General features: G+C 44.1%; 1 protein-coding gene across 7 annotated transcripts in view; it reads left to right on the top strand.

The window, feature by feature from the left end:
* The window catches only part of USP34 (ubiquitin specific peptidase 34), a 267844-nt gene that overhangs the window by 168063 nt on the left and 87314 nt on the right, over positions 1–12467 (top strand). For 6 of the 7 annotated variants that reach the window (XM_043511969.1, XM_043511968.1, XM_043511970.1 and 3 more), the window contains 2 exons: positions 5385–5440; positions 5530–5650. In XM_043511969.1, the coding sequence (XP_043367904.1) occupies positions 5385–5440; positions 5530–5650 (177 nt within the window). The remainder of the gene's footprint in view (positions 1–5384; positions 5441–5529; positions 5651–12467) is intronic. The other variant, XM_043511967.1, reaches the window with a different exon arrangement.

Raw genomic sequence — 12467 nt, 5'->3', positions numbered from 1 at the left:
CTCCCGACAGCTGAAATCACGGAGGTCATTGGAAGTCATGGATTCCGTGACTTCCATGACCTCAGTGACTAAATTGTAGCCTTACTTATGATCCTCCTCATTGGCCTTATTGAGACCCCTGGGCAATGTACTTCCAGCAATTTAGAGGGGCCCTGATTCAGTCTCATTAGGAACATAGAAGACCTCATTCTCTGGTACTGTCCATCTCTCCTTCCACTCTGGATCAGCAGAGGGCACCTTTGAGGAGCAAGAGGCAAGGACAGAAACGGAACTGACCCCACTTACAAATATTGCTTCCTCATCATCTTATAAGATAGCAATGCCACCACTGCAGGACCAGCTCTAGGATTTTTGCCACCCCAAGCAAAAAAATTTTTGGCTGTCCCCGCTTTTTTTTGTGCCCCCCAGCTCCACCCCGGCTCCGCCCCTTCCCAAACTCTTGCCCAAATCCCCGGCCCCGCCTCCTCCCCCAGGCATGCTGCATTTCTCCCCCCCTTGCTTCCTGCGGGTCCCCCCGCAACCACCCGCCCTAGCTCACCTCCTCTCCGCCTGCTCCCCTGAACACACCGCCACTCCGATTCTGCCTCCCCCAGGCGAGAGAGAGGCAGCACGTTCAGGGGAGCAGGCAGAGCGGAGGTGATCGAGGGTAGGAGGGGGAGCGCAGGAACTAACGGGGCGGGGGGGGTAGAGGAATCACTCCCTGCCCCAGCTCACCCCCGCTCCATCACCGCCGCCTCCCCGGAGCTGCCGTTTGGCTTCTCCCTCCTTCCCAGGCTTGCCGCATGAAACAGGTGTTTTGTACGTGGCAAGTCTGGGAGGGAGGGGGAGACACGGAGTGGCTGTGGCGCGCTCAGGGGAGGAGGCAGAGCGGAGGCGAACTGGGGTGGCAGGGGCACATTTCTAGGGGCGGCATAGCCAGCGCTGGAATGTCGCCCCTAGAAATGTGCTGCCCCAAGCACCTACTTGTTTTGTTGGTGACTAGAGCTGGCCCTGCACCACTCCCATCTTTAGCTGATGACTTTTGGCAGTTCAAGGACCTAATGAAGCATGTCACCTAATAGAGTTTCTTGGCTGTATGGGAGCAAGCATGCGAGGCTATGACATTGGACAAATGCGTATTGGAGACCATTACATTGGGTTAGACTATCTAGTTTATCTGCCCTCCAACCTCCCTTCCCTGTCCCTCTTCAGGGACCTTCTCACAATCAATTACTGAGACAGGAGATCACAGTGCTCCTAAGTCTAGGGACCATAGGACCAGTTCCAGCTCAACACAGAGGCAAAGAGTTCTATTCAAGATATTTTCTGATACCGAAGAAAAATGGGTGTTGGAGGCCTTTACTAGATTTCAGACAATTGAACAAGTATGTTAGACATCTGAAAATCAGGACATTGTCCAGCTATACCAAAAGAAGGGAAGGAGACACTTGATATGGTTTTAATCAGGCTGCAACTTTATTATTAGATGTCTGGGACTGCCTGACAGATAAAAGTGTACAGGGCAGATATCTCCATTTTCATTCAATATCTATCCATGGGGACTTCTGCCAGCCTCCCTCTTTTTCCATCCAGGTCCCCTAGCCAACCCATTGCTGGGACCTTACCACCCACCCCCACCCCCGAACAAGGGTTAAGGTGGACTATAAGAAAAGGGGGGTTGGCTTTCTGCCATAACAGTCATAGAAGCCCCAAACCCTCTCTCCCCACCTTTCACTCCTTTAACCAGCATCTCCTTTTTAAGTCCTTTACTAAGTCATTTATCCAGTCCCTGTATATTTTCCCTATGGAGTACCTGCACTGGACATCTGCCCCAGACTTACATAATGAGTTGTGACATCTTAGCCTAACTCCCCTCCCTACTCCTATAACAGAACCCTCCCTGAAACTGTTGTGGGGAAAGCGAAAACCCCCTCCCATTCCACATAAGCCAAATCTGGTAGTGAGGAAAAAAATCCTTCCCAGCCCCCCTATAAAGGAGCGGCTAGCATGAAGCCCACAGCAAGTCCCGGCTAAACCTGGTATTTTTGCCACCTCAAGGGGAAGGAGGATGGGTGCAGCTCTGCCTGATCCAGGGAAAAGGGGCTTCTCTCCTGTTTTGAACTTCCCAGCCCTTCCGGTCCCTGAAGATGAGTCAGCATTGCCACACTGACCCACTCCCCCTTTTGCAGCAGCTTCTGAGCCTCGCTCCTCCACTCCTGGCATAAAGCGCTATTCCTCCCCCCCCCCCCCAGCAAGCTGGACAACTGCTCCTCCCTCCCCTCCCTGCTTAAAGGTGCAATGCAGTCAATGTCCCTGGCAGCTATAATTCCCTCCCTAGAGTCCAGGGACTGGTTTTCAACTCTTGTCCTCAAACATGCCTACTTCCACATAGCAATTCATCCATTTCACATTCAGTCACAATCACTACCAGTACCGGGTCCTATTCTTCAGTCTTCCTTCTGCCCCACGGGTTTTTCTCAAGAATCATGGGGGTCATAGCTGCCCACCACCACTGTCTTGGAAAACAGTGTTTCCCTACCTTGATGAGCGGCTCCTCAAATGCGGCTGATATTAGGAGGTGCAGTTAGCAGTTCAACAACAACTTCACTGTTCCATACTTTAGGTCTACAAATAAATGAGAAATCAACCTTGACCCCAATCTTTATTATAGGAGCGTTTTTGGATTCGGTGATGGACAGGGCTTATCTCCCTCCTGACAAACCTCCGCTCTGAAAAACCTTATCCAAAGAACACAGCTCAGTCCACAAGTTCCAGTCAGGACTTGTCTGCAACTGCTGGTGCTTATGACAGTTTGTGGTTTTTTTTTAACACAAAACTCCAAGTTACATCTCTGATGTCTCCAGGTGTGGCTCAGGACAGTTTGCATACCCAACAAACGCAGTCTGAACAAGGAGATTCCTGTACCCAGCTGGGTCCTTGAGCCGCTCACATGGTGGAAGAATCCTTCCTAAAGGTTTGTGCAGGAATCTCATTCCTCCAGAGTCCCCCTATGGTCTGGATAACATTGTACATTTCCCTCTTGGGATGGAGAGCACATGTGGGTCCTCCCACAGCCCAAGGCAAATGGTCACAACAAGAACGACGCTTGCACATCAGTCTGCTGGAGTTAAGAGAGGTCAGAAAAGCTTGGTGCTACACTCTTCCCCTAATCAAAAACAAGTCACTTAAGATCATGAAAGGCAATGGAGCTTGTATGTGTTTTATCAGTCATCAAGGAGGAGCATGTTCACCCTTGTTCTGCACCAAAGTGATAAAGCTTTGGAATTGATGCATAGCCATCCTGATAGTCATTTCAGCTTCTTACCTTCCAATATGCAAAACATCTTGGCAGATGACCTCAGCAGACATTTTTTCCCTAAATTATAAATGGGAGTTGGACTTTCGAGTCCTCAACAAAATATTCCTAGCAGGAGGATTTCCAGAGGTGGTTCTTATTTGCCACTGGAGCCAACATGAAGTGCAGCAAATTCTGCAGAGGAGAACTTTCAGAGGAGGATTCAATTCCCAATCTCTAGGAGATGCCTTTCTTATTACATGGACAAGGGATCTTTCTTTATGCATATCGACCACTCCATTGCTTTTAAAGGATCTCAACAAGATCAAGCAGGACCAAGCCAGTGTGACTTTGATTGCATCAACTTAGCCAAGACAAGTTTGGTTTCCTTACCTCATCACACTCACCTCTTGCCTTCTATGGCGGCTCCCAATCAATTCTCAACTGTTATCTCAGGATCCATTTCAGATGCTTCATCCTGACCTGAATGTTCTGCAGTTCCAAGCCTGGTCGCTCCATCATTCTCAGGACAGGAGGAGTCATGTTCACTAGCAGTACAAAATGTGGTTTTAAATAGCAGGAAGGAATCTACAGGATGCATGTAACCTCCACAAATGGAGAGGATACAGTCTTTGATGTAACCACCATCTTTCATCTGTCAAGTCATTTCTTTCCACAGTCTTTAATTACCTGTTGGAATTGAAGACATCGGGGTCTTTCCATGAGTTGTATCAAGGTTCACTTAGTGGCAATAACAATTTCTCAACTTTTTGCCCATCTGATCACAATGAGATCCCTGAAAGGTCTTGTGAATCTTTTCCTGCAGATGAGAGATCCAACTCTGCTTTGAGGTCTCAACCTAGTTTTAACCGTCTCATGAAACAGCCTTTTGAGCCACTAGCCAGCTATGTGCTTTCTGTTACATTTATCTATGAAGGCTGCCTTTTTGGTGGCTATCACTTCTGCTTGAAGGGTTGGGGAGATTGGGGCCCTAATGGCAGGCCCTCCATTTACTGTATTCTCTAAGGGGAAGGTATCATTAAAACCACATCCAAAATTTTGACCTAAGGTTTCTTCTGATTTTCACATTAGCCAGACTATTCGCCTTTCAGTTTTTCCCTAAACCCCATCAGACAACACTGGAAGCTACCTTCTGTACACTAGATGTTAAGAGAGCATTAGCTTTTTTACTTGAATAGAAGTAGGCTATTCAGGAAGTCCCCTAGACTCTTTGTTTCTATTGTGGATGGGTCTGGGGGAGCCAATATCTTCACACAGACTTTCTAAATGGATCTTTGGGTGCATTATTGCCTCCTGTGGTTTCGCTGATACTCAGCCTCCCCTACTAGTAACTGCGCATTCTACTAGATCACAGTTGGTCTGTAGCCCACCTCAAGGATGTTGCAGTTGTTGAAATCTGCAAAGTTGCAACGAGGATTTCAGTGTATATTTTTTTCTAGCCACTATGCATCAGTTCACGCTCCTAGATCGGATGCTGCAGTAGGCATCACAGTTCTTTCTTCAGTGCTGGACACTGTTCTGAACTTGCCACCTCCTTAGGGGGGTTACTGCTATGGAGTCACCTGAAGAGGAGCATCCACAGGGACACTACTCTAAGAAAGAGAGGTTACTTATCTTGTGCAGTAACTGGAGTTCTTCAAAATGTGGAGTTCTTCAAAATGTGGAGTGGTTGCTCCACTACCTGCCCTCCTTCCCCTCTACTTTAGAGTTTCCTCTGTGGGACTTTATGGTAGAGAAGGAACTGAGAGAAGTTCACCCGCACAGCCCTATATAACCTTGGTATGGGGCACAAGGATGTTTAGGGCACATGCATGGGTTGGACAGGCTTTGCTACCAAAAATCTCCAATCAAAAGCGCAGGGTGCATGCTCAGCTAAAGTGGAGCACCCACAGCAACACACATCTCAAGTAAATCAAGGTACTGAATAAAGTGAGTAACCTCTCCTTATCATGTGAAAATCCAGTGCAATTCAACTGTATACATAGCTGCAAACTAAGGTTTTTTAGTTTGATTTGTGAATCAAACAAGAGCGTATAAAATGTATGATTATTTTTTATTTGTATTCCATTTTCCTTTATTTTTAATTCAGACAACGCTGCTTGATTTAGATGCTCTAGCACGACACCTCGCTGACTGCATTCGAAGGTAAGATTTGGTGTTGTAAATTTTATTTTAAAGTTTGTATTTTATGTATTCTTAATGGGACATATTGAGCTTAATTTTTTTTTCTGTAGCAGAGAAATCCTTGATCATCAAGATGGTAACATAGAAGATGATGGTCTTACAGGACTCCTGCGGCTTGCAACGAGTGTTATTAAACACAAACCACCTTTTAAATTTTCCCGGGAAGGACAGGTAAGAATAAAGTACTTGGAAAATACCAAATAGCTGAAGTTACCTTCTGTGACTGTAAACAGCTTCATTTTAAATTTTGTTTTACTCTCTTCAGTGTAGGGGGTTGCATAAATACTGTTCCCTTGTCATATGATGATTGAAGGAAACACATTTCCTAATTTGATATTTTATTTTAAAAAACAGTAATGCAGTGTGTATTTCACACACACACACACACACAGACACACACACACACACACACAGAGTCTCTCTCTCTCTCTCTCCCTTTTCTTTCTAGCCATTTTTAACCTCAGGACAAAATTCTTGTCTCTTGGAGATCCTTTATCTATCTATCTATCTATCTATCTAATCATCAGCATTTTAAGCGCTGCTCAGCTTTTTCCAAGTTCGTATGAATCACTGATACCTGTTTTTCCTGGACCACATCCTCGGGCATCTCATGCACCTGTAGAAGATCCTAAAGTAGCTTAAAGCTGAAAGTCAGCTGCACATATGGACAGACACCTGTCACAAGAATGCTGTACCATTCTTTCCATCCCTACATGTTGTGTAGATCCCTAAATGAGATGTGATTATGGAGGAAGTAGTGGACTTGTGTTTGTAATCCTTCCCTGTGTCCATGGCCAGCTTGCACAGCAGCTTGGCTTGTTGGGGCTGAGAATTCCATTCCTAAAATAAAAAAGCAAAGCTCTTGCACACAACTTTTGTTCTACTCTTCAGTGCTTTGTTCAAACTTTTGGTCTGACTATGGGAGTGATTTACAGAGGCAAATATGAAACATGAGACCTGCAAATCTAAAGCTCATTGAAATCAGTGAGAGTCTTTCCATTGAGTTCACTAGGCTTTGGATCAAGTCCATGATGAGGTTTCAATCAATAATTAGACCCATATATGTGATTTCATTTAATCCTGTTTGGCTAGCTCAAAGTCCCTTTTTCTAATTTAGAAACATAAAATGCCGCCTGGTAATTTTATTATCTGAAAGTATAATAATCTCTTTCTAACTTGGGTATTACCTAATGTAATATTAGTTTTCAGTAATAACAGTATTTCTTCTTATTAGTGTAATCTTGTATCTGTGATACTTTTGTTATAGATGAGTATTAATCTGTCCCATCAGGATTGTACGTTCTAAGTAGACAGCAGATAGTTGAAGGATGGGGGGATAGGATAGGTAAAAAAACAAGTTACTAAGCAGTTGAATTTAGTACTTCTCATTAGAACAAATTTTGTTACAATGAATTTATGTGGCTTTTGGTTTTTGTGTGTTTCATTTTGCTAACAATACTTTGAAAAAACAGGAGTTTATAGGCCTCTTGGGAAAAGTGTGTTTTAAGGAGAGAGCTGAAGGAAGAGAAGTTGAAAACCAGATCAGGATGGGAATTCAAGGCATAGAGTGCAGTTTGGAAGACAGTACAGAGAGAAGAGGGGAACAAGGAGGACACAGAAGACACGGTCATGCAGTGTGGGTAAAGCAAAGGAGTGAGGAGAGGACTAAAAGAAAACAAGGAGAGATGAGTAAAATTGTGCAGAGCCTTGAAGCTAAAGAAAAGGACCTGAGATATATGTATGGTGAGGGGAAGCCACTAAAGGGATTTGAAGAAGAGCTGAATGTGGTCAGAGCAGCAGCCACAACATATGATTTTTCAAGCAGAATTTTGTTTTTGCTTAATGACCAGGGTCCCAACAGATTATTTGAGAATAAGTCTTGACCAATGTAATTTAAAAAAACTATTTAAAATGTTATAATTTACTATTTGATTTGCCTATTATAAAATAGCCTGTGTCTATTTATTTCATTGTATTGGTGCGAAGCAAATGGGCAGTTTCCCTTTTAAGTACCATGAAACATAATGGAGCAGGATTGCTTGATCATAAACTTTTCTCCAGAGTGATACATTTGGACTCTCTCTCTCTCTTTGAAAAATACTGGCGGCAGCTCAGTCCTGTCCAGAGGATTCTGAAATGTGGCCACTCCTTTTCCACTTTCACTTCAGATTCTCTCTCTTTGTTCATGCAAAAAAAGTGATGGTTTAGTGCTGCCACCTTATCTGTTATTACCAATCTTTTAAAAATTAAGTTCTGGGGCAGCAGCGAATGGTACTTTTGCTCCTTTGCCTTCCTTCTTCTAGGAGATTACACTGCTGATATCTACACTAGGAAGAAAAGTGTATTTTGAACACATTAGCAAATATTTAAAAATTGTACCTTTTTTTTCTAGTGAAGGCATGACCATTTTTTGTCATTTTTTGAATGGGAGCACCTGCCAAGCTCCTCTCCTGCCCTCCTCTCTTCCAGCATGGCAGAATCAATAAAATAGTGTGGGCAAAAGGCCAATATTTGCAAGTAACAAAAGGGTAGATATCCCACTACTACCCCGGCCTATAGACCCTTATTACTCCGTGGGAAGTGGCTCATATGCTGACAGCTCTCCATCTTTACACAGCAGCAAGACTCCTGCAGAAACTCCTCTGCAATGGTAAAACTGTGGTCTTCAGGATGTAGTATTCAGCAGCCAGAGTCATCCTCACCTGTTGAGAATTCTTGAAAATCTCCACAAATTCCCACCCTTGGCCCCATCCCTCTCAAAAGAAAAAATTCCCAATGTCTTCTTTCATGTACTCAAGTGTGTGAGAGATGTAGGCTTTCCTATTCAGACTACCTGAGTCTGATGGCTTGGCTATTGAGTGGCAAGGTGATATATTTCTCTTAGCCTCCTGCATACCTTCTACCCTTTTTGCTTGTGCAAGAGTTTGGACAAACTCTCCTATTGGTGCGAAAATAAAAGGATTTAACTCCAAGAAACCAGGTATTCCAATTCTTCTGGAATTTTTACTAAAATGGATTTTTGAAGCATGAAAACATACTGAACATCATTAATTGCCAGGCAGGTAACACATTTGTAAAGGCTAGTGCAGTCACTCCCTAAATATTCATTGGTTAAGTACATTGACCTAAAGAAGATCTCACTCAATGTACTTTTCAGAGATCAGGATGTGGCTCTCTCACTAGAAGATTTCTGAGGAGAAATCTTTGTAATGTTGTTAGTGCTGTAGCAGGCGCCATACTCAGTGGACTTAATGGAATAAGGCACTGACCAAAGCCTCCCATATCTGGAGATTAGTTGCTGTTACTACAGTCTATAGACTGTAGTAGTGGACGTGTAACATCTGTGTGGGTGTTCTGTGCTTTACCACCAAGTTAGAAGAGGATTCAGTCCCTCACAAACCTTGAGAAGGTCTCTTTTGCAAGATCCTTCTATTTAGTCCTGGTCCACACCTAAAACTTAGGTCAACCTAGCTACATCACTCAGGGCTACAAAATATTTCCTGCCGTGAGCACTATATTTAAGTCGACCTAATCCCAGGTGTAGACATGGCTAGGTAGACAGAAGGATTCTTCCATTGACCTAGCTACTGCCTCTTGGAGACGTGGATTACCTGCATTGACAGAAAAACCATTGATGTAGGAAGCATCTGCACCAGTGGTTCTCAACCTATTTACTACTGTGAGCTGCATATGCAGCTCTCTATGTGTTATGTGAACCGCATCCACACAATATATATACTACCTGTATGGCCCTGAGAATATCACATGGGCCACAACTGTGTATTGATTGGGCCACAGGTTGAGAACCACTGCTCCAGGTAATGTGCTGGTTTTTGAGGATGGATTTGCAACTGTGGGGTTCCTGAACTGCAGTGGGGTGATACAAGGCACATATCTCTATTTTCACTTTAGCCCACCTTGCCACAGAGTACATCAACAGAAAGGGCTATTTTTCCTATGGTTATGCAACACAGATGGCTCACTGGGGATGATTCACTGATATCAGTGTGGGCTAGTCAGAGAAGGTGCACAATGCTCACATCTTTACAAATACAGGGCTGTTCAAGAAGCTGAAAACACAGAAGTTTTTTTCCCAATCGGGGATTACCATTAGCTACATTGAAATGCCAGTAGTGGTCCTGGAAGACCCAGCCTACTTCATGGTCCCCAGGGCTCATGAAGCCATATACGGTAACCTTGACAGCTCCAAGAAAAGATTTAACTATTGGCTCAACAGGTGCAGAATGACAGTTGACTGTGCTTTCAGTAGATTGAAGGGATGCTGTCAGGGTTTACTCACTAGATCAGATCTCAGTGAAAAGAATATCCCAATGGTTATAGCTGTCTGGCTGTGTTCTGCATAATATTTGTGAAGCAAAGGGGAAAAAGTTGCTGCTGGGGTGGAGTGATGTCTGCTGACTTTGAACAACCAGACCAAAGGGCCATTAGAACAGTTCAGCGCAGAGCTGTGTGGGTGAGGGAGGCCTCGAAAGAGCAATTTAATGGTCAGCCACAGTAATGTGCTGTGTTGGACACTGGGGGGGACTGGCGTTAGGAATTCTGTAGTGCTTAATGTACATTTCTGCATATCAGACTGTCTTTTAATGAACCTATCAAATATATGGTGCTTACTGTATTTTTATAATTATTATGCTGTTTGTTCCTGAATCTCTGTGTTCCATGGCCCTGTTGTGGTTTTGTGTTTTGAGTAGCGCTAGGCGTTCTGTGGTTGATATGACGAAGTTATAAAGATTAATTTATTTCCAAAAAATAAAAATGGATTGTGTACCAAAAACAGTGCAAAAATAACGTGCAATTAAAAACCATTACAGTGCCAACTTATAAAAATTAACAGAATAGCGCTTTAAAATTAGAATGGTGGAAAACATTTGTTTCCGTTTTAGTCCATTTCAGCCAAACATACTCCAAGTGTTAGAGAGACAAAGTGGGTGAGATAATATTTTTTTATTGGACAGACTTCTGCTGGTGGGAGAGTCAAGCTTTTGAGCTTACACAGAGCTCCCTTCCCTTTTACTCATAAAAGTTTTAATTAAGATATGCTTATTGACACTTAAGCTTTGGAGCACTTCTGCATAGCACCGCCCTCCAGCCGCAGCCATGGTGAAGATGGCTTGCCTGGGTGAGGGGTGGGGGAAATAAGGGAACTGTTCAGTGTGTAAAACAATGAAATTTTGGCCCCTGTTTCCATGGATACAAGTTCAGGGTAATGGCACTGGTTACTGGCACTATTTTCTGCAGATAGTGGTGATTTTAGTTGATATTTCACTCTTGAGGGTCACAAAGGCACGGAAACAGATGGCGTCCTCCGCTGCCCAGGTCCTTATGCTGCTAGTCTCTTTAATGCAATGGTGCCTGCTGAAGTCATCATGAAGTGGCATAGAAAAGTGTCCTACCTGAGAGGAAGAAATAAGGCAGCCATCCCTAGAAACCATTGAGAAAGGATTGCAGAGTTACCCCTGTGAAAGTGTCATCAAGATCTCTCAGGAAGATGCAAGGAATAGCCTCTGTACATAAGCAAACTATTGCACTTGGTCCCCTCCTTAACCCTACAGGGAAATGAAAATCCAGTAACAACTCTTCTCTGTTTGTTGTACCTCTACCTCTTTTTATATGAGTAAAACAATTAACAATAGGTACCTGTGTCCTGATAGCCTGGTGTTGAGCTGGCTGCCATCTTCACATTTAAAAATTTTAAGGGAGAATGCATGTACACGCCGAGACTCCTTTCCCTGGATTGGATTTGCCCATGCTTGGCTGGCTAGATTGTGGTGGAGTCTCGAAAAGATCTGTGCTTATGGCATAGCTGAAGGGGTCTCCATCTCGCCCTCCACTGAGGTATCCAGGGTCAGTGCTGGTGGGATCTCTGACAAGTATGGCATGCAGCTCTCTGTACAAGTGGCAGTTTGTGCCTTGTCACCAGGTGAACTGTTGGCCTCTGTGGCCATGTAAAAAAAAATGGAGTACTTGTGGCACCTTAGAGACTAACAAATTTATTTGAGCATAAGCTTTTGTGAGTACATATCTAGCTAGATTACTTACTAAGTTCTAAGACTGCATTCTTGTTCTGTCCCTGGCAAAAGCATCACACAGACAGACCCAGACCCTTTGTTTCTCCCCCCTCCAGCTTTGAAAGTATCTTGTCTCCTCATTGGTCATTGTGGTCAGGTGCCAGCAAGGTTATCCTAGCTTCTTAACCCTTTACAGGTGAAAGGGTTTTTCCTTTGGCCAGGAGGGATTTTAAAGGCGTTTACCCTTCCCTTTATATTTATGACGCCCCCCCCTTCCCCCCCAAAATCACAGATAGGGTGAAACGCTGGCTGGGATTTCTTCCTGGAGCTCTAGGAAAAAACAGAGTTAATAAGACACATGCACCTCTAAATATACTACCAAGTATATAAAGACTAACAATATTTTCCACATCTCAAGGACGATTTTAATCAGTTGATTCTGGGAAACTTCCACGGGAGAGTGCATCAGCCACTTTGTTAGAAGCTCCTGAGATGTGTTGGATGTCGAAATCAAAATCTTGGAGAGCTAAACTCCACCGAATAAGTTTTTTGTTATTTCCTGTGGCGGTATGAAGCCACTTTAGCGCAGCATGGTCAGTTTGCAGGTGGAAACGCCGTCCTCAAACATATGGGCATAGCTTTTCCAGAGCGTAGACAATGGCATAACATTCTTTTTCACGGACTGACCAGTTGCTTTCCCTCTCAGACAGCTTCTTGCTGAGAAACACTACAGGATGGAATTCTTGATCCGGTCCTTCCTGCATTAAAACTGCTCCCACACCACGCTCAGATGCATCTGTGGTTACTAGGAACGGCTTGTCAAAGTCTGGTACAGGGTCAGACATGAGTGTCGCTTTAAGCTGGTTAAAGGCCTTCTGACACTCTTCGGTCCACTGAACGGCATTTGGTTGTTCCTTTTTGGTTAGGTCTGTCAGTGGGGCGGCGATTTGGCTGTATTG

This window comes from Dermochelys coriacea, chromosome 3 (genome assembly GCF_009764565.3).
Source record: "Dermochelys coriacea isolate rDerCor1 chromosome 3, rDerCor1.pri.v4, whole genome shotgun sequence".
In the NCBI taxonomy this organism is placed as follows: Eukaryota; Metazoa; Chordata; order Testudines; family Dermochelyidae; genus Dermochelys; species Dermochelys coriacea.
This window is presented reverse-complemented; position numbering and strand designations above follow the sequence as displayed.